The sequence below is a fragment of the Drosophila montana genome, unplaced genomic scaffold (assembly GCF_035044405.1).
Source record: "Drosophila montana isolate Dmon_TW-CO22-7 unplaced genomic scaffold, ASM3504440v1 contig_786_1, whole genome shotgun sequence".
Classification (NCBI taxonomy): domain Eukaryota; kingdom Metazoa; phylum Arthropoda; class Insecta; order Diptera; family Drosophilidae; genus Drosophila; species Drosophila montana.
In genome coordinates, this window is record NW_026999081.1 from 897,985 (window position 1) to 922,792 (window position 24,808).

General features: G+C 40.6%; 2 protein-coding genes across 6 annotated transcripts in view; both read right to left on the minus strand.

Annotated features, from left to right (window-relative positions):
- Positions 1–24,808, minus strand: part of shaker (Potassium voltage-gated channel protein Shaker) — a 175,296-nt gene that overhangs the window by 121,898 nt on the left and 28,590 nt on the right. For 2 of the 5 annotated variants that reach the window (XM_064698847.1, XM_064698845.1), the window contains exons 1-2: positions 10,032–10,139; positions 9,764–9,802 (exon numbers count right to left, since the gene is read on the minus strand). The exons of the other annotated variants lie outside the window; for them this stretch is intronic. In XM_064698847.1, the coding sequence (XP_064554917.1) occupies positions 9,764–9,802; positions 10,032–10,087 (95 nt within the window). In that variant the 5' untranslated portion in view covers positions 10,088–10,139. Of the gene's footprint in view, positions 1–9,763; positions 9,803–10,031; positions 10,140–24,808 lie in introns of those variants that run through there. 5 annotated transcript variants of the gene reach the window in all.
- On the minus strand, positions 737–2,420 carry LOC135439948 (dual specificity protein kinase splA). Its single transcript, XM_064698830.1, has 2 exons — positions 2,286–2,420; positions 737–2,099 (listed from the first exon to the last, which is right to left on the minus strand). Exons 1-2 carry the CDS (start codon positions 2,418–2,420, stop codon positions 888–890), a joined length of 1,347 nt encoding a protein of 448 aa, XP_064554900.1. The 3' UTR covers positions 737–887.

Here is a 24,808-nt window from a genome sequence, read left to right on the forward strand (position 1 = left end):
TCCCTGGATATGAATTGGAGCCCGAAACATCGCACATCGATTCTTTGACTCCCATTTCCACCAATGAGCAGCGGATTTTCCGAAAAGTGTGAAACAACTCTCAAATGAATTTCAACAAAGATCTTTGAAAATGAGTTTGAGGCTGAAACTGTCCCTTATAGTATCCAGTCCGCCTAGCTATACAAGAGTAAACAAAACGTTGGACTTGAAAAGGATTGAATCCATTTAAATATTATTCAGCTTGAAGCAAAGATTATGGTTCGCTTTCGTTAGTTTGATATAAAACCAAGGCGAACCAAAACCTCTGTGTTTAAGATAGTTCAATTTAAATTACATAACTATTAGGGGAATCCAGGCACAACATTGAGCCCGAACCATTTGCATAAATCCAAACATGGGTGAACAGATCAAATTTGACTTAAACGTATGTGAGAATATATAAAAAGTCCAGGCTTGAACCAAAGCCTGGTCGGATGTCTGTGCTAAAGCAGGTTCACGAACCAAAACGCAAAAGCAGCAAGCTGGTTCGAATCGAACCGTTTTAGCTTTAATAAACTCTTAATTGCAATATAAGCACATGTATTTGCAAATCAGAACTCCAATCTCTATGTAAAAACTGTGCAAAGCCAAAAATATGTTCGTGATTATGTTGATGATATTTCATAATTGTGTTGAATGCACGCGGGCTGAGTAGAAGCTGAAGCTGAAGCTGAAGCCGGAAGAAGAAGTTAAAAAAAAAGCAAAGAAAAACGCATTGGATATGCTTTGGAAAAACATTTATTTAAATTGTTGCGAACCAAAGAGACGGAAAAAGAAAAATGGAAAAGAAAAGTCGAACAAAAGCCAACGAAGGGAGAAACTTGAAACCAAAAAAAACAAAATGTACTCTAGATACATGTATAACAGCTGGCTAATTGGCAGGTGTCATTGGTTTTTTTTCTTGTTTGGATATCTAATATATGTATTTGTGCTTTTGGGTACTTCTCATAGCCATAGTCCTTGTACTTGTCCCTGTCCCTGTCCCTGTCCTTGTCGCGCTCCTTGTCCTTCTTCTTGTTGGCTTGCGGCGTGCTCTTGCGCGGCCGATTCATCAGCGGATCGTCCATGGTGCGTGATGCCTGCTGCCGCACCTGGGCCGGCGGTCCGGGTGGTTTCTTTTTCTTCTTCTTTTCCGGCTGCTGTTGCAGCTGCAGCATTGCCGGCTGTTGCAGCTGCAACTGCTGCTGCAGCTGCTGTTGCTGCAACTGTTGCTGCTCCCGGCGCTCCAGAAAGGCCGCATTAGCCGAGGCAACTGTCGCTATGCGCTGCTGCTGCTCCAAATGCTCCAGCTGCTGCTTCTTCTTGTGGAACTGCACCAGATGCGAGCTGCGCCGCCGCAGCGCCACGCCATAGGGCCCAAAGCCATTGGATGCGCCGCCAACGCCAAACAATTTGCGTATGCGCCGCTTATTGATGAATCCGCCAAAGTTGACAGCGAGTCCCAAACCACCACCACCACCACCACCACCACCAGCAGCTGCTGATGCACCACCACCAAAAGCGACGCCCCCAAAGGGCAGCGGGCAGGGACTGTGCGCGGATGAGCTGCCCGCCTCGCTGCCGCCGGCAACCATTTGACTAAAGTTGCTGTCAAGATCACAGCTGGCGCTGCCGTTAAAGGTGCCGCCACCGATGGTGCCGGCCGAGTCGGCGCCACACGGAAACAGATATGTATTCAGCGTGCTCAGCGTTGACGTCGTGCCCGGCCGACTGATGGCGCCCAGGCTCAAGCCATTGCTGCTGCTCTGATTGCTGTCGGGCAGCAATTGCAATGTCAACGGCAGCGGCAACATGATCGCCGTGGAGCCGCTAATGTTGCCGCTGCCGCTGCCGGTGCCGGTGCCGGTGGTGCTGTTGCTATCATAGCTGTGCGGATTCACATAGATGTGATTGTTGTTGCTGCTGCTCTGTGTTATTGTTGCAGCCGTCTGATTGCAGCTGCTGCTGCTGCTGCTGTTGATGTTGCCAGTGGCGGCAATGCCGCTGACCACAAGGCTGCTGCTGTTGCTGCTCTCGCTGTTGTTGTGATTGTTGTTGCTGGGCTGGTGGTGGTGCTGCTGCTGTTGCTGCTGCTGGTTGCTGTTGTTGTTGTTGTTCTTTTTGTTCTGGCTGCTGCTGCTCAGCGGCAGGCTAATGTTGTTGTTATTGTTGTTGTTGTTGTTGCTGCTGCTGCTGCTTCTGCTGCGCTCTGGCGCTGTAGCGGGCCGCGGCTGTGCTGCAGCTGTTGTCGCTGTTGCAATGTCAACAAATTGACGACTGTTGCTGCTGCTTGCTGTTGCTGTTGGTCGCGGCTGTTGCTCCCGCTCGCGCTCATTGCCATTGCTGTTGCTGTTGCTGCTGTTGTTATTGTTGTTGCTGCTGCTGCTATTTGTTGCACTCATTGTTGAGCGTTTGTTGAAACCAATTGATGCAAAATTTTGAACTTCTTTTGTTTATAAATATTGATATTGAGCGTGTTTTTCTCGCGGTGTACAAATTGCTTTTCAAAACAAGTAAAAGCAATATCTAGTCTTTTTTAAGTGCTTCCAAAATGCTTAAAAAGTGCTTAAATATTTTTTTGTTATTCTATTTTTTTTTTTATATTTAAAAGTTGACAATGTTTTTTTTTTTATAATTATAAGTTGACAATAAATTCTTCGTTTGTTACTTTGTGTGCTATTTTTTAATTAAATTTAACTTTAAATATTTACTTTTTATGTAAAGTTTTTTTATGTTTTATTGTTTTTTTTTTTTATATTGTTAAGTTCGTCTTGAAATTTTCTTAATCTCTTACTTTTTAAGTTTATAAATTTAAATAATTTTTTAATATTATATTTTCATTTATTTTTTAATTGTTTTTCTTAGTTTGTTTTATTTGAAAATTTTTTATTCAATTTTGTTTTACATATTATGTATATTTTTTTAAGTGCATATTGTTTATCAAATTGTTGTATCATACCGTTAATTTATATATTTAACAAAAAAGTAATTTTTTAGTAATTTATTTGAATTATAAATTTGTAAATCAATTTTGTTTTAAATATTTTGCTTCTAATTTTTTTAAGTGCACATTTGTTATTAAATTGTTTTCATTTTTTTTAAAATATATATATATATAGAGAAGGTGATTTTTATTAATTTGTTTGATTTATAAATTTTTTGTTTTGAGATATTTCCTTTAAACGATTTGCTAATTTTATTTTAAGGAACGATTTTAAAATTTTATTAAGTTTTAAAAATTTTCTCATTTAGTATTTAATTTTTGTTTTAAATATTTTACATCTTCCGAGCTTGTAATTTATTTTTTTCATTTTGAACACTTTAAAAATCTTTTGTAAAATAGGTTGTATTATAATTTTAGCTTTGAAGGTTTTAATTTTTATTAAATTTGATATTTTTTTCTTTATATCAAAATGTTGATAAATGTTTTTATAATTTATTTATATCAGGCTCCATTTAATTTTAAATGCCACTCACAAAATTATGCATTAATAGTTATATAATTAAATTTTATTAAAAATGATTTTTTTATTTTGAAGCAGACTTTTTGTCCATAAATATTGTTTGAAGCTTTGCTGGCACACACATGAGTTTTCATGCATATTTCACTGCATTTTTCACATATTGCACACTTGAAGAAAGCAAAAAAAAGAAGAATTTCGTTTGGTGGTAGGCCACTTGTTTATCACAGTGTTGGGTAGTGCATTGATAAGGCTTGCCACACACACGCACAAATACACAAGCACTTGCTAGTTGCTTAGAAAAAATTGCCAAAAAAAAAAGAAGCGAGAAGAAGACTGAACGTAACGCGGATCGCACGGCACTATTCGTTGTTCGTTGTTCGTTTAGCTGCCACACTCGCTTGCCACACGGCCGCTGCTACGGCCACACTACTGTTATCAGTCAGAGCCACGTGCTTAACGCGCCGCGTGCCACAATTGTATGAACTCTGCGGCGCGTTGTTGACAATGCCACAGCGCCAACAGTCGCCATCGCCATCGCAGTCGCAGCCGCAGCAGCAGCAGCAGCAACGAAGTCGCTGGCTAGTGAGTGTGTGAGTGAGTGTGTGAGTGAGAGAGAGAGAGAGAGAGGGAGAGCTAGTGAGCGAGAGCGAGCGAGAGGCAGGCACACGCACACGCACGAAGTCGTCGCGCTGTTAACTGGGCCGACGAGTTGGCTAACTCGAACTGGATGTCGAGTCCTGAGACTGGGGCCAGACTCGCGCTGTCTGCTGGCGTTGCGACTTCTTCAAAAAATGCCAAACAATTGGCCAGAAATCTAAAGCCAAAAGCCAGCGCAGAAAAACCACTTGAAGCACACACACACACATGACACACACACTCGCTTGATTGTAGTTGTTGCCGTGTTCGGGCTCAATTTCGGGAGTGTTTCGGTTCAGTTGGGTTCACTTCATGGCTAACTTAACTAAATGCCCCGCTGCAGCAACAACACACACACACACACACACACACACACACGACTTTAACTCAACTCGGCTACTCATCGGCTGGCAACTCGTGAACTCTGACAAAACTGTAACTGTAACTAATGTATTATTGTTGCTGCTTTTGTTGTTGTTGTTGTTGCTAGTTTATTGTGTTGTTGTTGTGAATGCCAGCCGAGGCGGCAACATTTCAATTCGGATTTAGCGAGAATCGTGCGGCTGTTCCGCCTGCTTTTCATAGCTCTTGTCCTCGTCCACATCCACATTCACATCCACGTTCACGTTCTCGTCCTCGTCCACAACGTGCGCGTCACAGCAGTTGCTCTTTTTTTTTTTGCTTTTCATTTCGTAACAGTTTTTGCTTTAAATGTATGTGTGTGCGATTAATACATTTGTATGCGTGTGTGTGTGTGTGTGAGCAGCAGCTGCTGCTGCCATAAAGCAGTCGCTTACACGACTGCAACTGCTGCTGCTGCTGCTGCTGCTGCTGCAGGTCACATCAACAACATCTGCAACATTGTCAACAACAATCGCTGCTGCTGCTGCTGCTGCTGCTGTTGACAGTGAGACGTGACATGGCCAGCTTTAACCCCATTATGCATAGAAAAGAAAGCCATAACCAAATAACTCGGCCATATTGCAAGTCTTAAACGAAAAGAATTGGCAAACGCCTTTCTCTATAATTTATATATACAAAACAGTTGATCCGACAAACTGGCTGACTTATTAAAGAATTGAGACGGAAGGGAGCATTAAGACAGGAGTTCAACCTTCAAACGGGGCTAAATGCTCGCATGAAAAGCTTCAAGACATAAAGTGACCATAAAAGTCTGATTTACGCATGTGACTAACAAGCGAGCAGTCGCCGGTTCAAATTTAATAGCACTCTTTATGGCCCCGTAGAGGGTATTAACGCACCGAAGGAGACATCTCCGAGCCCATAAAGTATATATATATTCTAGATCCACATCAACAGCCGAGTTGTTAAAGCCATGTCCGTGTCTTAGCTGAGAAAATTAGCTGTGAAATGGCCGGACGGGCAAATAAAACACCTTCATCGTGTCGTTGATGCTATTCGAAAATTGTGTTTTCTAATTAGGCTTTAAGCATTTAATTTTCATAATTTTAAGTCATAAATAATTAGGACGACACTCGTTTCTGTCGACCACTAATAAATAAAAAAATAAAAAAAATTAATAAATAAATAAATGTCCGTCTGTCTGTTTCGATTCGAACTTGCCTCTCATTTTGAAGGCTATCTCGAGACTTTGCTTAGCTCCGTCTTTCTGTTGCAGGCAGTACATACTATACTATATATCAGAACCAACCAGATCGGCGAGCTTTATCATATGGCTGCCATGGGAACGATCCTTGGAAAAGTGTCAATCATACAAAAACCAACTTTTCGATCAATCGTTCCTTTGGTAGTAAAATGTTATAGTTGATTTTTGAATGCACAACTTGTTTGCAAAACTTGGCATTTATCACTATCACCATGATTCCAATCAACATCGGACTACTATATCATAAAGCTATCATTAGAACGATCGGTCGAAAATCAAGATCTTTTCCATTATCGAGATATGTTGATCAACCTTGACATTTACTATTTTTACAATGCGTCTAGATGTACTATATGTGCCAAGTCTTGTCGACAAATGAGTATTTGCATGGCAAAATTTGCTGCACAAATATCTGCAAAGCCGCAAGGCAAATGTCTAGAAGGGTATTTAATCTTCGGTGTGCCGCAGATATCCTTACTTCCTGTTAATTTTTAAATGTGTTTTTTCGTTTACTTTCTTCGTTTCATTTTTTAAAGGGTATAATGTATTCGTGCAAATGTATGTAACAGGCAGAAGGAAGCATCTCCGACCCCATAAAGTATATATATTCTTGATCAGCATAAATAGCCGAGTCGATTAAGTCTGTCTGTCCGTCCGTCCGTCTGTCCGTCTGTCCGTATGTATGATCGCAAGGATCTCAGAACCTATAAGAGCTAGAGACTTGAAATAGCTATAGGTCGTCCTAGTCCCCGCGCAGATCGAGTTTGTTTTTGATATGCGATAACTTGCCCCGTTTTCAAGTAATCGATAAAAATCGATCAAAATATCGAAATTCTATTTTTGGGGAAATTTCGGTAAATAATATGAGCTAGAGTCACCAAACTTGACATGTGGCTTCTAGAATAGTATATATATAAATCAAGTGTCTTTCATTTTATACCTATCGCCTGTTGGAAGAAGAGGGTTCAGGGTATCCCCTAGTCGGGAGCCCCCGACTAGAACCTCTTACTTGTTTGAGTTAATGCTGTGCTTCGTTTGATAGTTCGGACCAACTATTTGTCCCTAGATTCGATTCGTTTTATCTGCGCATACCTTTGTTTGTCGTATATATATTTTGTAAATTTTTTCGGCAGCAATTGATTTCCTTTTAATTATTGTCCGCTATGCCGCAAATATTGAACGCCGCACGTATTTTTATGTACGAGACCCCTCCAAATTGAAACTCTACCCAAAAGTTACTTTGAGCAACTGTGTTTTTTAAAATGATTCAATTCGCAGTAAAAGTAAATTTTAATTCCGTGCTTGAGCCCGACTGGCAGCCTTGAATCTCACATTAAGTGCAGCTCCAATATTAACACAAATAAATAAACATAAATATTTTAAATAAGTTAATCTAAACACATTTGAAGATGACATGGGAGATGTGTGGGCCAACGCGTCGCATGCGCAATCTGATGAATTGATGTGACGCATACGCAACGTGGGCCGCAGCAAAAGTTGGGCAAATGGCGGGAAGTGCGCGGCAGAGCGAGATGGTGGCACGAAACGTGTTTGGATCATATGCAAAAAGGCAAATAATATCTGTTTGTGCTTTCTGGCTTGCCTGCCAAGCAAATTGCCGGGGTCATAGCAAAGAGTTTTTCCATATATATACATATATATTTTTTTTTTTTGTTTTTGATACTGCTCTTATTATTATTTTTTTGCCGTGTTGGTTCGCTTTGCATTTGCGGCAACCTTCATGGCTAATAAGCAGCCTGCCAGCAGTCACGGCACGTGGAATATGCGACCCGCTTCTGTTGGCGTGGGGTTTAGGGAGGGAAGGGGGGGGGGGGGCGGAGAGTGCCAGAGAATGAGAGTGAGAGAGAGAGAGAGCGGCTGCAAAAATATTGATCAAATTTTTGTTTGTCAGCGTTGCCACAACAGCAAATGGGACAAATAAATCGCTGGTGCGACCCCCCGACCCCCCTCCAAATCAAAACCAACACCACCCCACCCCACCCCCCGCTCTCCATGCAGAGCCTCGAGCGAATGTCAGGCAAACAAGCAACTAAATTCAAAGCGCGCACCCGCACGCTGCACTGAATACCTTCCCCCGCCCCCTCCCCTTGTAGATGTCTCTTGTTGCACCGCCCTCCCTTTGGAATGGCGCTTAGTCCACCGCTGGGAGGCTGTCACATCAACATGGACTCCAGCTGCAGCTCTGGATGACGCTTTGCATTTGAGCGGCAGCAGGAGCAGCCTCTCCACACCTCCACCCCTCTGCACCGACTAACATAACTAACTGCTGGCACAACAACCGAAGCGAACCACACACCCCCCCCCCCCACCCCCCACCCCGTCAACACCCTCTCCATTACACTCCCTTGACGCTTTTGCTCTTGTCTAAGGCACACACAATGGCAAAACGATTTTCGTGCTAAAAATAACAAAATTGATGGCGTCTGTTAGAAAGCTCACCCCCCCTCCACACACACACCCACACACAACAGTTGTGTGTGCTCCATAAAACAAGCAATATGAGAGGCGTTGGGGCGGGGCACTCGGCACTCGGCTGTCGGGTAGCCGGTCATGGCCACGGTGAATGCGAAAAACGCGAGCAAATCAATTAAAAAATTGTTCGTTAAGCGCAGCCAAAACAAAGTCAAAGCATAAAATATAAAAAACACATCGCCTGGACAAATACTTGATGAGTTATTTGTGATTTATGGGCTCGCCGGACGCCCCCTCGAAGGAGCCAAAGCCCCTTTCCTTGGTCGGGGTATTTGTTGAGCCAACTGCAATATGCAGCACCACTTGGAATGGAATTCTTTCGTGCCGCCCGACATTTCCGGCAGCCACTTTCCGACTTGCCGACTGGCGGCTAACCCAAACAGCTCCGACGAGCTTCGACAAGGGTGGAGAGGGGGGTGGTGTGGACGTGGAGGGGGGGCATGGGTGCGTAGCTACTACTTCAACTACATTTAGCATAGTTACACTTACAGCTACAGCCAAAAGTTAATTCTCGAGCGTTGTCTATGTACCCAAAGCACTGTTCGAACTGTCTTTCCATTTATTGTTTTTTAATTTTGATAATTATTATTATTATTAATAAAGTTATTATTAAAAAAATATACATTTGTGTTTTTATTTGTACTTCATTTTCATTATTAATTTTGTTATTTATTATTTTATACATCTTTTTATATTAACTTCATTGAATATTATTATTATCAGTAATTTCATTATTGTTATTATTGATATTTTTATAACTATTATCATTACGACTATTTATTATTTTTTTTTAAATTATTATTTTTATTATTGTAATTATTTTTTATTAATATTTTTATTCTTATTATTTTTATTTATATTATATTATTATTATGTAATTATTATTTTTCGGGCTCATGCATTTTAATGGACTTCACTTTCAATAACTAAAAGCTACATAGTTAATACGGGCCGTATCTAGAATCGTTCGCTTCAACGCACCCATCGAATGTGAATCTTACTATCGTTAGTAGTCAAGATTTTAGAATTTGTTCTTACGATTTTGATTATCTATTTTTGTAAAGTCAAGAATTCTTGTCGATAAACTATCGATATTCACACTGTTTTTTTTTTGCATTGCGTTAAGTTGAATTGTATCTGCTTCAAGCATATGCTCAAAATATGTTCTTAAGCCATCAAGAGGCTGAGCATTTTATATTTGTATATAAATACTTTTGTGGAAACTATCGATTAGCTGCCGATAGTCACATTGCGGAAACGTAACAATCGATAAGCGCAGTAAGTTTTTATCACATGTGAAGTTTATAAGAAATGCCTGCATAAATATAAACGCTGACTATCGATATTGACTTTTCGAAGAGTATCGATAACACTTATCGATTGTTGATTTAATTACGATCAGAGCTAATTGCTCGGCGTTTGATTATTGCTTATTAAAAATCATCTATTGCCAGCTAACTAGTTCGAACAGCGCTTTAGACAGTTGAGTTTTCGCTTAAGCTGAATAATTTATCGATATATTTACATCATTTTGTAGTTATCCTGCATGACAAACTGCTTTTGCCTGCTTGCCCATGATCGACACACATGCAAAAAAAATTAAAGACAACATGACAAAATTTAACAATAAACAAAATAAACAAAAAAAAAAATCGAGTTTTGTCTCTCGCGTAGCTCGCACTCATTCTTTTCTATGTGACTTTGTAACTGATTTCGGAGTTAGTTGCAATGTTTTGCACACATCCTATTCTCGGTGAGTTTAGAACTGGTTTCGGAACTGGTTGTTCGGCTACCTCTTCTTTTTGTGACGCATCTCAGCTGGCGAACGCAACGTAGGCGCCGCGTGCATTATTCCCGACACCAGTTTTGTAGTTTCTCTCTGTGCCCCGCACCGCAATTACAACAACAGCAACAAGAGCCACAACAACAACAGCAACAACTTTCAGAGCGCGTCGATGTGAACGGACGCGCGCGTCACTTTAAAGTGTGGCCAAAGACGGCAGTGAATCCGGGTCCGACTGCGACAGCGGCTTTGATTTTGCGCCGGGGCAGAGGCTAACAGCTTGGGGCATGCGGCTTGGGGCAGCCGGGAGCGTCATTTGGCTCAGCGAGTCAACGATCGGTGGCAATGTTTTTTGCGTTTTCTAATTCAATTGTCAAGTCTTGTCTTTGCCCCCAGCCGGAAGGAGAGCCAGTAGGCGATACGAGACGGAAGAGAGAGAGAGAGAGAGAGAGGGGTGAGAGGGGTGAGAGAGCGGCAGAGAGGGCGAATGCGTAATCTCAAGAAATATGACTGCACAGCTGGCCAAGTGCGTGAACAGCAAAAGCCAAACAAAGCAACAAGAACAAAGCTGTGTATGACACACCGGAGATAAAATACACTAATTGGAAGGGCATTGCCAAAAAAGACCTTTTGAATATGTATAAGATACAGATACAGATATATTAAACCGATTCGCTAAGGGCTTGAAGATAGGTGAGTATGATTGTAAGGCTCGCAAATGTTGAGTTTCTTTCAGAAATGGAAGAGTTTAACAAACCAATTGACCATCAAGTCCCTAAGACTTTACTAACATGTAAATAGACAAATGGCAAATCTGAACAATATATCCAAAGATCGTACACCTATATGCAGTACACTTGATGCAGATCAGGCAAACATGACATCTTCTTCTGTGCGTTATACAAGTTGTGGCAGAACCATAATACCCTGTAACAAGAGTATCGCAAAGGTGGTTCAGTTCTAGTCCAGGGGCTCTCTTTGGGGCTTTAACTCGAGCGACAAGCACGCGCGCATGTTAGCGCATTTTTTTTGTTAAGCTGCCCTCAAGGCCGAACGCTTGGCCGCTGCCTGGTGCCTTATAATCGGCCGCAATATGCACCACGCCCACCACGCCCACCACGCCCTTAACCAGCCCCATAACAAAAGCCCAGCTGGCCAGCAAGAATGCACAACTAGCCTTATGCGGCGGCAGCGTTAATTGGCTGCAAGTGGCAATCGATGGTGACAAGTGGCAAAACATAACTGTGAGCACACGAAACACACACAAACACACACGCACACACACACACACACACAAACATACACACACACACGCACACAAATTGTTGCACACAGGTCATTGCTTATCATTTTTGATCTTAGTGCAACAATTGGCACAAAAGAAAGCAGCAGCAAAAATTAAGGCGTCTCCGCAGAGGCTTGTGGCTGTGTGGAACGTGCGGCATGTGGCATGCAACGCTCAAACAGAAAAATGCGGCAAATGTGCTGCTCATCCCATGGTACTTAAAATGCGACACCCCGAACTGTGTCTCGAAATTCATTTGAGGCGTTTTCAATTAAAGCCTTATCAATTGAGAAGCTGTTCTTGATTTATAGCAGAGCCTTAAGATGTCCATTGGCAAATTAAATTGATATCCAAGCTGCTAGACCAAGCTGCTAGAAAATACAAACATTTTTAACCTATTATTGACGAGCTGTACGCTCTGGGAGCGAAACCAAGTGCCAAGCTTCACTCTGAGCTGATAAAGAGACAAGTACAACAAATATATTTTCGCAAAAACTTTAAAAGGCAAGAGGAAAGAGCAGGCCAGCCTAGACCATGTCCCTTGACCCCCATTCGAGGGTATTCATCTGCCGTAGCAACCTCTCAGATTGCTAGCAAATTAAAATTAAAATTTAAGAAAAACCAATTATGACTAAATGAGTGAGACACTCTTTTTGAAAATCTTGCCTTACCTAATCTAACATCAAATAACCCAACTTAATCTCAGTTTGTCTGAACCAAACTTACCTCAACTAACATAAATCTTTGCATAAATTTGACTTTGACTGTAACCCAATTAAAGCTTAATTAATCCATAAACAAACGCCTTAGCTAATATGGCATTAGTTTATAAGTTTAACTAATCCCACTTATTTCATTTCAGTTAAGTTAAATGAACTTAACCTCACTCCTTGTAACGTCAGTCACCTTATGTAACTGTAAAAAAGATGAGTAAAAGAGTAACAAAATTGTATCTAATCTAAGCGAACATTAATTGCCCTAGCCTAGCCTTACGCAATCTAACGATAATATAACCTACCTAACCTCACATAAGCTAACCTAACCGAACCCTACCTCGCCTAACTAAATCTCAGTTAAGCTAAACTAACTTAACCTCACTCTATCTTTGGAGTGAGCCACCCTAACCAAATTGAAGCTAACCTTATTTATCATGAAATGCCCTGCTAATCTAGCATAATACAATCCTTACCTAACCTAACCTAACTTAATCTTCGTTAAGTTATACAAACCTAACCTCACTCTACCTAACTTCCACTTAAATCGCTCTATAAATTTGACTTAAGAGTTAGCCACCTTAACCCAATTGAAATAATCCCTATCTATTATTAAAGGCTTATCGAATATAGAATAATATTACCCAATCCTAATCCTGCCTAACCAAACCTAGCTGTATTTAACCTAACCTAACTTAATGTCAGTTCAGCTATACGAACGTAATCTCACTCTACTTGAGCTCATCTTTAATCTCTCTATATACTTGCCAGCCCAAGCTAACCCAGTCTACGCACATATAATCTAATCAAATCTAGCCCAACCTAACGAGACCTGACCCCACATAACCCCAGTTAATCTGCCACAACTCAATCGCATCTAATCAGATTTAACTTAACCTCATTTAACCCCTGACTCTGGGGCGAGCCAAGCCCACCTCCAAACCTAACCTAACCCAATCGAATTCAATTTAGCCTCAGTCAATCTCAGCCAATTTTGACGAGACTCAACCGCGGCAAAGTTTTTTCTGCCCAGCATAATCTCAAGTGCTTTAAACAAAATACTTTTGCCAAGTGTTTACACGCTCATAAATTATGTTTTTTTTTTTTGCTGTTTTTGGGTTTATTGTTGTTGTTGAATTTTATATTTTTATTGATATTTTTATAGATTTTTTAATATTTCCAACGAACTGTTATGAAATTCGGCGATCGAGCCGCATGACGTGTGCGTAATAAATCCAACGGCAATTAAATGTTTGGGGCAAAAACAAGTAGGCAATCTAACGGTTTATTTAAGTTGCAGACAGCTGCTAACTTTAGTAAACAGCTTTAATACGTTAATTAAACGATAAAAGCATTAAACAAGCAATAATTAAAATGTGAAATCAAATGAAAATTATAGAAAATATGGAGAGTGCAAAAAAGAAAAGAAAACACACAAGAACAAGGAAGAAAGAAAACTATGTGCGGCAAGCCGAAGATGAAATACTCTAACAGAACACACAAGTATGCCTATAAGAAACATACGATAAAGCAGACCGATGCGGGCTTCGGGAGCAGCGTGAATATCGTATTTGTTGAGCTTGGCTGGAATATATTGAGCAGGAGGCAAAGGATTTATTCAATATGGGAATAAACAGTTCGGGCGATTATTCCAATTAAGTTAAGATTGTCCATCTATAAGATCAGATTTTCCATCTTTACGATAAGATTTTCCATATATATGTAAGTTTCATCAAGGTAACTTGAATAACAAACAACTTGTTCCTACCAGAACCTAACTATGGACAACTGAGAGACGAACGTAGTTGGAATCAAGAATCGTGCGTATATATACATATATATGTATATATGTATATATATATACATATATACCCTATAGATCTTAAGCTATATGCAACACATTGCGCAAGAATGTTGAAAGACTCTCTGCAAGTGTATCAAAAGATCTTGCATATGCTGGGGCTAGATCGTAAATGTGGAATTCGGCGATCCTAAGTAAATATTTAGAAAATAATAAAATGAACATTTATTTATTTATTTTTTTTCATTTTTTTGTTTTCTTCTTTTTAATGCACTAAACGGCAGCAGAGGCAATAGTTGGAGTGGCTAAAAAGCGGTTGAAGAGGAAGCAGCAGCAGCAGCAAAGAACTTAATAACAACTCGCAGAGGCGGGCTTTGATTGCGTGGGGCGTGGCACTGAGCAACATTTGTTTGCTGCTTACCTTGGCGCTTGGCTTAAGTTGCCGTGCGTCGTCGTGATGTGGGCCATGCAGGCGATCCATTAACTTACTCCTCTGGGCTCCGCTCGGTTAGCACTGGGTCAAATCTGCACACATACACGCACACGTACACACACATAGAGAGAGATACACATATATATATATATATAGATGCAGGCATAAATATATAAATATATATATATACATACATATAGATGCATATATGAGCCTATATATACAGGGTGCAACAGTTGGGGAATAAGTCGTGGGTTACACACGCACACATACACATATATATATATATATATGTTTATAACTATATACAGATCTGTTTGTGACAAACACACACACACACACACACGCACGCACAGTGAGCTGTACATAAATACATTTAATATGTTACGTATACGTAATATGGTTATTGCTGTCTTCGTTGTTGTTGTGTGCTTGTTGCTCTCGTTGTTGTTGTTGTTGTTGTTGTTGTGTCTAGCGGGCTGCGCATATTTATGGAGCAGACATATAGACAGACATGGTGCTATATATATTTATTTATATTCAAATTCAAATGACAAAAGAAATGAAACGAAACGAAACAATTTTCTTTTCTTTTCCTTTTTTTTTTCGGTTCTCTTCACATTTTTATTTTGTTTTTCACGAGCCGCTGACACGGGGGCAGCGGGCCGGCGGCGGCAACATTTGTCGCACACATTTTTCACATATTCAAATGCGACAACAACAACAACAACAACATGAATACCACACGACAATGAATCTGTGTGCGAGAGGCCAAAGACGACAACGTGCACAGGCTGAGTTTTTCGTGAGGTGTGTGTAAAGAGCTTGGGGCCGTTGCGGGGGGAGGGGGAGAGGGGGGAGAGGGGGGGGGGTGTTGTGTGTTGGGGGGGGGGGCGGCGGCAGCTGGCTGCTCGGCGACGTCATTTGCGACACTTTTCACATAATTCGCTTTTTGGGCTTAATTGCCGCCTGTTTGGTATTAACAAAACCGCCCAAAGAAACGCTTTTTTCTTTAATTCTCTTCTTTTTCGGGGCGCGCACAGCACAAGGCACAGAAACACACACAAAAAAAAAAAACAAATATTTAAATATACCAAAAAAATAACGGGAAAAACGGGCAGAAAATAATTACGAAAATCGACGAAGAAAACGCACTGGAAAAACTGCTGACGTTCGCGATTGTGTGTGGGGCAAGTGCGAAGCGTTCACCGGCGTGCGCCTTACTGAAGATCGGCAGCGGCTGCTGGGACAGCGACTGTGACGCCGACGACGACGGCGACGGCGACGGCGACTGCGAACGGGTACGGAACTGGCAGGCAGAGCAGGAGACTGCGACGTTTTTAAGCAAATCCAGCGCATATTGCTCTCTCTGTGTGTGTGTGTGTGTGTGTGTGTGTGTGTGAGCAAAGTGTTTTCATTTTGCTCTTTTTTTTTCAAACTGTTTTGCAGCAGCCAACGTCAACGGGCAACGGCCTAAGAAGCGAGCCAAAACTGCTCCGCAGCGCGTTTATGCGAGTCACGTTCATGCGATCGAGAAGAGATCAGGAAAATTGAAAAGAATTGCAGAAAATCTATAAAATATTAAAATATTCATGCAATGCCTTGCTTTTTTTTGTAACAAAAAAAAAATACATCGTGAAGATCGTAAAATATCTTGGAAAACTAATTATTTTGCGTTACGAAAACTCATTTGTCGACCGATTCTTCCCAAAGAGCTGTATAATAATGGAGTGTGATCTTGATAGAACTTGGCACATATGGAAGAAGCATACTATGAAATATAAATGCCATGTTTGGTCAAGATATATGGATAAGCCAAAAAAGTTTTCTATACAAGAACCTTCTTTTCAACCGACCCTGCCTTTGACATCCATATGATATACATATGTGATTTGGCGATCCGTCCGCATCCGACATATTTACTGCCGGCAGCAGAAAGACAAACCGAGAAACGGACATGGGACTCGGCTGTTGATGCAGATCATGCAGATCATGTCTCCTTCATGGCAAAATAAGATTACCCTCAACAAGTGTATACAAACAGGAGTCTTCCAGTGTGGAGTGCACGACTAACAGATGCCCTCAACCAAAGTATTTAAACCCTTTCACAACAAACCAAAAATAAAAAAGAAAGCCATGCTCAAGCATGCAAGCCGCGTGTTATCCAACCGCCGTGCTTCTTCTTCTCTCAGCTCCATACAGTGCGAAATGCATACTTCAATAACTTCGGTGCTTATAGTCCGATCTTTACGATCTTTGCAGGGCTTAAATCTGCTATGCAAGAGTGTGTGTATACCGAAGCGCAAGGCGCTGCCTTCAAAAGTATGTGTCATATAAGTTACATAATAGTACATCATTCGATTGGTAGAGATCAGAAGGCACTGATCGATTCCAGCGCAAAAAAAAAAAGAAAAAAAAATGTGTATGAGTCTATCTGTTAATCGTTAGTACTAAGCGTGCGGCTACATACCAAATTTGGTGCAAATAGCTTTTATAATTCTCGAGCTTTGCCTAAAAACGCATGTCTCAAAATTAGCTTCAATCGTCTCAATGTCTCACAGATATCGGACATGTCAAAGGCGACTCAGTTCCGATCAAGACTCGTTAAATACTCGAATTGAGTTTCGAACCAATTCGTAAACAAACAAGTGAATGCTCATTGAGTTTGAGCTTTTCGCGAATTGTCAGCACGCACAAACGAAGGCGGGCAACGAGAACAAATTGCGACCAGCCTTGTCCACCTGTCTCGAATTGCAGTACAGCTGCATTGGGGCTAAAGGCCTCGGCCTTGTCGCAACTTGACCATAAAATTTAAAGTGAAATATATTAAATATAAACCAATTTTTATTTGAACAACATAATTCTTGGGGACAATGCTTTCTGATTTATTTTTAGAGCTTGTAGACTCTGATAAGACCCCCAGTTTGTCACATATGCGCTGTCTACATACAAAACTGTTTGTTCTGTTTGATTGATTGACTGATTGACTGACTGACCGGGTTTAAACTTATTTTGAAGGAGCTTTCAAAGAAGTTGCATGAGAGACGTTTACAACTGATGATCTGGAGCTGTTAGAAAAATATTTTAAAGAAGCGCTCTTCTATGCGATTCTCAAGAATTCAAGTAGGACTTGTGAATCGTTTTATATTATATGGTTGCGATGGCAATATTGTAAAATTTATCTTTGATCTAATTGGCTTTGCTTTCTTTCTCGCTCCCCCTTACTATCTCGCTCCGTCTCTCTCTCTCTCAATGCCCCTCTATCTCGCTCCCTTTATCTATTTTTCTTTCTCTTTCTTAAATTGAATGCTGGCTACGCATACTATGTTTATGCAAATATACGGTTGCATTTTTAAGACCCCGACGGATTAAAAGATTTTAAATATCCCAAGATCTTTAAATCCCACGACTCACACAAAACATTTAATTGCTATAAGTATTATTAGCTCAACAGAGGTGTCAAACGTCATATTAAAACGAGATTTCTTACTTTTAAACATAATAATATGAAGGAAAACACATTAGAAACCTCTCTATATTTCGACTGTAATTCCCAACTAGCTTATGCATAAAAGCCCAACAAACTGAATTCGCAGAAACTTAGCAAACTATTTTCCAAGTATTTCTTGTTTGAGACATTTATTAAAATCAAATTGCAAAACTATCGATTACACAAAGTAGTTCAACTCAAATAAATGTCGAAAACGAAGAAAGTTTGGCACAACATCTGCTTAAGCAAAAAGTCGCTTGTTTCTATATTCAGAGCCCATTATAAATTAGCAACAAGCGGGTATATTGGTTGTGTGATAACGTATGTTGCAGGCTGAAAAAGGCTTTGCTGCTCCAACAAAACCTATTCACTTGACATTTCATAATAAATATTCTGGTTAATTAGGCGCATAAGGAGTTCATCTTTTTTTCGATATCTCCTGTTGCCGTTAAATTGATAAATATCGATTTCTTTTGGTTTGCAGACTCTTGTTTAATAAATACAGACAAAATATATTCAACAAGTACTTGTCGTAATTTAAAAGAAAATCATATTGAAAGTTAGAGCCTTGCGCTTTGGTATACATAGGGACGTCTAATGTAGACCCTGATAATTTCATGAAGATCGGACAATAAACACCGAAGTTCTAAAAGAATGCATTTGCCAGAGTAAGAAGCGGAGTGAAGAAGAAGACATCCCCTGTGTGTTTGTGTCTGTAAGGAAGATATTTGGCATGTTCCGGCTTAGGGTATTAGCTAGTTGAGCATTTTCGACTCCTGCTTTTGCTTTTACAGGTAATATGCAAAAGTTGCTAACGATGCGGATAGGAACTTGTTACGAACTTTCGTGCGAATGGAGAGCAGAGAAGGGGGCGGGGAGCTTCAGCTAAAAACGATCTCGCGGAACAAATGACGCAAAATGCAATTACAGAAATTTGCAAAATAGCGAAATTGCAAAATTTCTGCACTATTTATTTTCGATAGTATGAGGCTAAATTATGGTATCTGTTTTGGGTGCAAACGTCAGCAGTCCCAAAATGAACAAGAAGAAGAAACGGAATGTTTGTTATGAGGTTAATAATGACGTTGCGATAGAGAGAGAAACAGAGAGAGAGAGGGGGAGCACGAGAGGTCTGGGGGGCTTTAGTTAGCTAGAGAATTGAGTTGTTTCAGCTAAATCTTTCAGCATGTTTTACTTAGATATTAATGCGTTTTATGGCGTCCACAACAACAACAAGTGGTGTTAAAAGAAGAAGAGAGCGCGCTGTGTGACCTTCACTCACTTTTCATTCCAATTTCCACTCGAGAGCTGCGAGCGTATTGCGCAAAGTGGCTGCTCAGCTGTTTAAATGATACAGATACAGATACAAATACAGATACAGATACAGATACAGATACAGATACAGATACAGATACAGATACAGATACAGATACAGATACAGATACAGATACAGATACAGATACAGATACAGATACAGATACAGATACAGATACAGATACAGATACAGATACAGATACAGATACAGATACAGATACAGATACAGATACAGATACACAGATACACAGATACGCAGATACACAGATACACAGAAACACAGACACACACAGATACACAGATACACAGATACACAGATACACAGATACACAGATACACAGATACACAGATACACAGATACACAGATACACAGATACACAGATACACAGATACACAGATACACAGATACACAGATACACAGATACACAGATACACAGATACACAGATACACAGATACACAGATACACAGATACATAGATACACAGATACACAAATATACAGATATAAAGATACACAGATATACAGATACACAGATACGTAGATACATATGTATCTGATGGATTCGCGGCGCTGTTGTCTTGTTTTCGTCAATTGTCGACAATATCGTTTTTAATGTGCCTCTTTATTTGTTTCAAAAAAGCCAATGCCAAAAAGCCTGGGGGCGTGGCCGCACTGACGGGGGCGGGATGGGGGTTTGGTTTGGCTCTGCGAAACGTTTTCGTGAAATGCCAAAAATTATTTTAATGCATTTTCATTTTCGTTTTCATTTTCAAGCATTGCCGATTGATTGCTGTTGATTTTTGCCAGAAAACTGATTTTGAGCAGACGAAAAAATGTTTTCATTTTTTTAATTTATTTGTTTTTGTTTTTTATTTTCTCAACGTTCCAACAAGGGCGTCAAGCGGCGGGGGGCGTGTAACGAGTTGCTGATGAGCGCGCGGTGCGAATGGATCACTTGCAGCGCATCTGCGATACGAAGGGAACGCCTACGCCACCACTCCCCCCCCCCCTACCCCCTGTCACCCCTACCCCCAGCAATACACTTGTTTATACAATTTTGTTGTTTTGCGGCGCATTTAATTGAGTCTTTTGGCATTTGGCTTGCCTATTTGTTTATTCGACAAGTGTTCGATTGATTGATCAATCGAAACTGCGCACATGACTGACTGATTGATTGATTGATTGTTGCATGCAGCAGGTGCAACGACTCGTTTGATTAGCTTTAATTATTTTCTTTTCAATTATAATTTTGTCGCTAAGTATCTGCATCTGTATCGGAAGCTGTATCTCTGGCTGATGTATGAACGATTGATCGAAAATTAATTTCTGCTAAGAACAACTTCTTGTAAGTACAAAACAAATCAGCTTAACCTTATCATATATATTGGCCACAAGATAAGTTTTATATATGCATAAATTATCTTTTTCGGAATGTCTTCATCAAACTTCACAATTCTCCCAATATATCTGCAAATCCGTAAGTCATACGCCTACAAGGGCACCTAATATTTAGGGTATTTTGATATAAATATTTTGTGTCTCCCCCGTAGCACCAGCAGCTGTTTGTTACGTCGGTTTTGACACAATAACCCGCATGGGCAGCCCGTGCCACTGACCTTGAGAGAGTGGCTAGAAAGTGGGCAAAACGAGTGCGGCAATGGCAGAGCAACATCCCATTGCAACATGCCATTGCAACATCCCATTGCAACATGCTATTGCAACATGGCAAGGCAACATGTCTTCGTTGCATGCCAGACCAAATGCAGCTGTCAAATACCATAGCAGCATGTTCCCTCGATGTGTGAAGCAACATTTTTGATCTCAACATGCAATGGCAACATATGTATGGCAACCAACCAAACAGCTTGTTGTGGGCAATTGTGAAAGCAACATTTCATCCGCAACATGTGAATGTTAATTACACATCTGATACTGAGAGTTTTGGGAGCACACGGCAACTTTTTAATGGGTACATTTTGTATCTTACAGCAACATTTGCTTGGAAACATTGCATAGCATCATTTAAATAAGACTTTTTTTACAGCAGCCAGCAACATATATAAAAAGCAACATTATTAGAAATATTGCCACAGCAACACGTAACTGAATGTTGCCATAGCAACATTTGCACAGCAGCATGTAAAATTCATCCAACATTCATTCGTTCTTAAATGCATTTAAATTAAATTTAAAATAAGCTGCCGAAGATTATAAATATCTGCAGCTACAACGTTCCGTTTGTATGAAAATGTCGTGTATTTAGATCAATTTTTGATGGATTTAGAACAAATTTTGATAGGCTAAATATTGCCGATGTTGATAAGACCTGTTAGCCGCATAATACTCATAATTTAATTTTAATTAATTAATTAATTTCGCTAAAACATCTTGTAAAGCTAAATAGCTGTACTTGAACTATACTTCCTTATCCTGCTTTATGACACAATCTCTTTAAATAACTCTCCTCGTTTCCACTTATTAGTATATTAGAAACAATCGGAACTATCTTTCGATATCCTGCTCTATGATCATATCTCAGAACTTATCTTTTAATCTTTTAGTGTAAGAAAGAAAACTAATTTTATATGGTATAGCCAAAGACAATATAAACACTAAGCTGAGTAACGCCATGCAACAAAATGCGGCCCTAAGAGAGCCGTGCAAGCAATTATGTTTGTATGTGTGTTAGTATACATACATACAGGACAGCATAATTGAATGTGTTTGTTATTCACAGCTCTGGCTTTAGCTGGCAAAGAAATAAATTTTGTTAGTTTTCTACCGCTGATCATGCATCTATCCCAAATTTGAATTCACATACGAATGCATGATGTGTACTGAGGTTGGCTCCGTAAAAAATCTGTCTTTTAAAGTCGTCGCACATATTTGTATAATTTCTTTAAATTAAATGATTAGTTAAAATAGGGTAAATTAAATACTTCGGTAGCTAGTACGACCGGCGGAGAAAAAAAATAATTTAAACAAAAAAAAAATTGATAAAATGAATCTTTGGAAACACACAAAATTTGCGCTCTTATTTCATTTCTTTTTCCTGCAAAATTTATAGTTAGTATCTAGGGTAATGTGTCATTTGAATAAAGCATGCATTTCATGGATAAAGCAGAAGTACTTTGCGTCGATCGTAAGTTTAAAACTTTTCGCTCAATGTACTTCGAAAACGAAGCGACGCAAAGCACCATCGACCAGCTTTGCTGAAGGCAGGCTGGCGACTAACTTCGTTGCTCGGGTCAGCATCAGCAAGCCGCGACTTCGGCATTCGTTCGTCTGGCTTTTGGAGAACGAATAGCCAGTCGGCAGGCATGTCGTGCGAAAACCTAAACGCCAGATGAAAAGCCAGGCATGAAATTTTTCGTCGCATGGGCGTAACTCATCTTAGTGTTTATATAGTCTTTGGTATAGCCCTGGTCTCTGGTATTTACGCACAATTGGGTGCCATATTCAGGTGACCAGAGTTATTGCAGAAATAAATTTCGCATCAGGTTGTGGGAGCGTGTCTGTGAGGAATTTTGTATATGTATGTGTATAAAAGGAAGTTCCATTGTTTGTTACGGCACTTTATAACTAAGTATAACGGAGTATCTTTCAGTCGGGCACTTCCGACTAGCGAACTCTTTCTTTTCTTAAGAACTTGATACACTTTGAATTTTACATATATAGGCATCAGCTCGATAGCAAAGCGTTTCAATTAGCGAGGGGCATTCCAAGAATGCCTCCTTTGCCATTGACCGAATGCGTTAACAAACTTCTAAACCCTTAGCCTAGACACAAACCGCATGCACATTGCCTTCTCGTGGCATTTGCCTTCGTTCGAAATGTTCTCGGATAAAAGCGTGTGTTAAGGGGTTCAAGTACTCACCTGCAAAGAGAAGAGAATTTGAGAAAAAGGCATTAGTCAAGTGTGGTTAAGTGAAGAGTTGAGTTGGGGTTAAGTGCTGACGTCACACTGTGACCCCGTGACCTCGATTCGAGTGCGTCTGTGAAATGCGCAACATTGACGTGTGGAAAGCTCAAAGGGACATTGACACGTCGGCCCACTGTGACGTCGGGCAGCTTTTAAGCACCAAAAAGCTCTCGATCGATCAGCCGCTGAGCTTTCCATAAGCTTGCTAAGGTCAAGCGTCTGACAATGACAACGCTCACCCACACACACGCACGTGGCGCCATCTATGCAAAAGCTTTGCCTGCAAAAGCTGCAAGCTTTGTCCACTGCTCGCTTTGATTTATATTCGTTTTTTTCGAACTTCCAGCGAGCTTGCATTTTCGAAATTTCAACAAGTTTCGCCTCTGCGCGCTGCAGACGGACGTCGGCAGCGCTGTTGACGCCGACAGCGCGCCGCAGCTGTCGGCATGTGTTGCTCAGCAGCAGCGACGAGCACGTGCTGCGCGCTCGGCTCCGCTCGGCTCGCTTCGTTTCGGCTTCGTTTCGTTTCGGCTTCTGCGGCAGTTTTTAAGGCATTCTCCTGCGCTGCGTCTCAGCAAGCTGCGTGTCTGTGTGTGTGTGCGTGCTTGTGTGTGTGTATTTTCAGCAATACAAAAAGCTGCACTGCCGGCTCAGGATGCTGCTACGTGCCACACTTCTAACTTATCAGTGCTTGCCGCCCACCAACAGCCTCCCCTCTGTGCCTGCCCTTCGACTAGCACTCGCTATTTTTTTTAGTTTTTATTTTATTGTCTGCTGCCGAAACTCTTGATCCCGTCAAAGGACTTTAGCCGGCAACACACACCGCCCCTCCCATTTTCCCGCGACGCCGCCACACTTCACATTCCTGTGGGTTATTGAACAGCAGCCGCGATAAGCGCAGAGCTCTTCGACGCCGGCGTCGCCCTCATAAATATGCAAAGAAAATGCAAACGAACTAAACGAGCCGCAAAAAAAAAACAAAAAGTAAAGTAAAATACAAAAAAATAAACAGAAAATCGAGCTGGAAAAAGGGAAAACAGCAAGAAGCTGAGAATAAAACGTGAGCAAAAGGCAGCCACGACAAAAGCTGCGATGTCGAAATTTCCGTAGACGCCTTTTCAATACTCGGGCCCAGGCGTGGCAACGGGGCGTATGAATATTTAAACTTTTCAATTGCCACGCCTACAGCGGCAATTAGGGCAATTGAACAAGGAAAATGAAAAAGGGAACACATTTTTTTTGTTATTTTTGTAATTTGAGGACTCGTCCTTCGGAATGCCTTTCGAGGCGGGGCCCATTAAAGGCTTTGCCATTTAATTCGACTGGGAAACAATTTCAAACGTAGCTCGAGCAATTTTTAATTAATTCTATATAATTACCTACTTAGTAGATATTTTAATTTTTGCGGTTCTCAAATTTGACGCAGCAGAGCCTAATAGCCTACTTTTAGGATATCAATTATCCTGCTGCTGCCAATATAATATAAAATGGGTCAGGAAAAGAAATAACAAAATTATTTTCCTTATTTAAGAACCATTTTCTTTCAGCTGCTGCTGCATTTATCTTCAATTCGTAAAGTATTGCTAAGTGTTAACGAAACGTTGTCGCTGGTTCAAATGATAATAAAATGAAAGATTCTTGATCTGTATACTCCAGCTATTAAAGCCTGCTAGATTTGCTCAAATATAGAGGATTTCGATATCAAAATTTATCGACAATTTATCGATTATCGGAAACAAAAACTCGTACTGCGCGGACACTAAGAAGACCTGCGTTCAAGTCTTTAGCTCTGAGATCGACACGTTTATACATACAGACAGACGGATAGA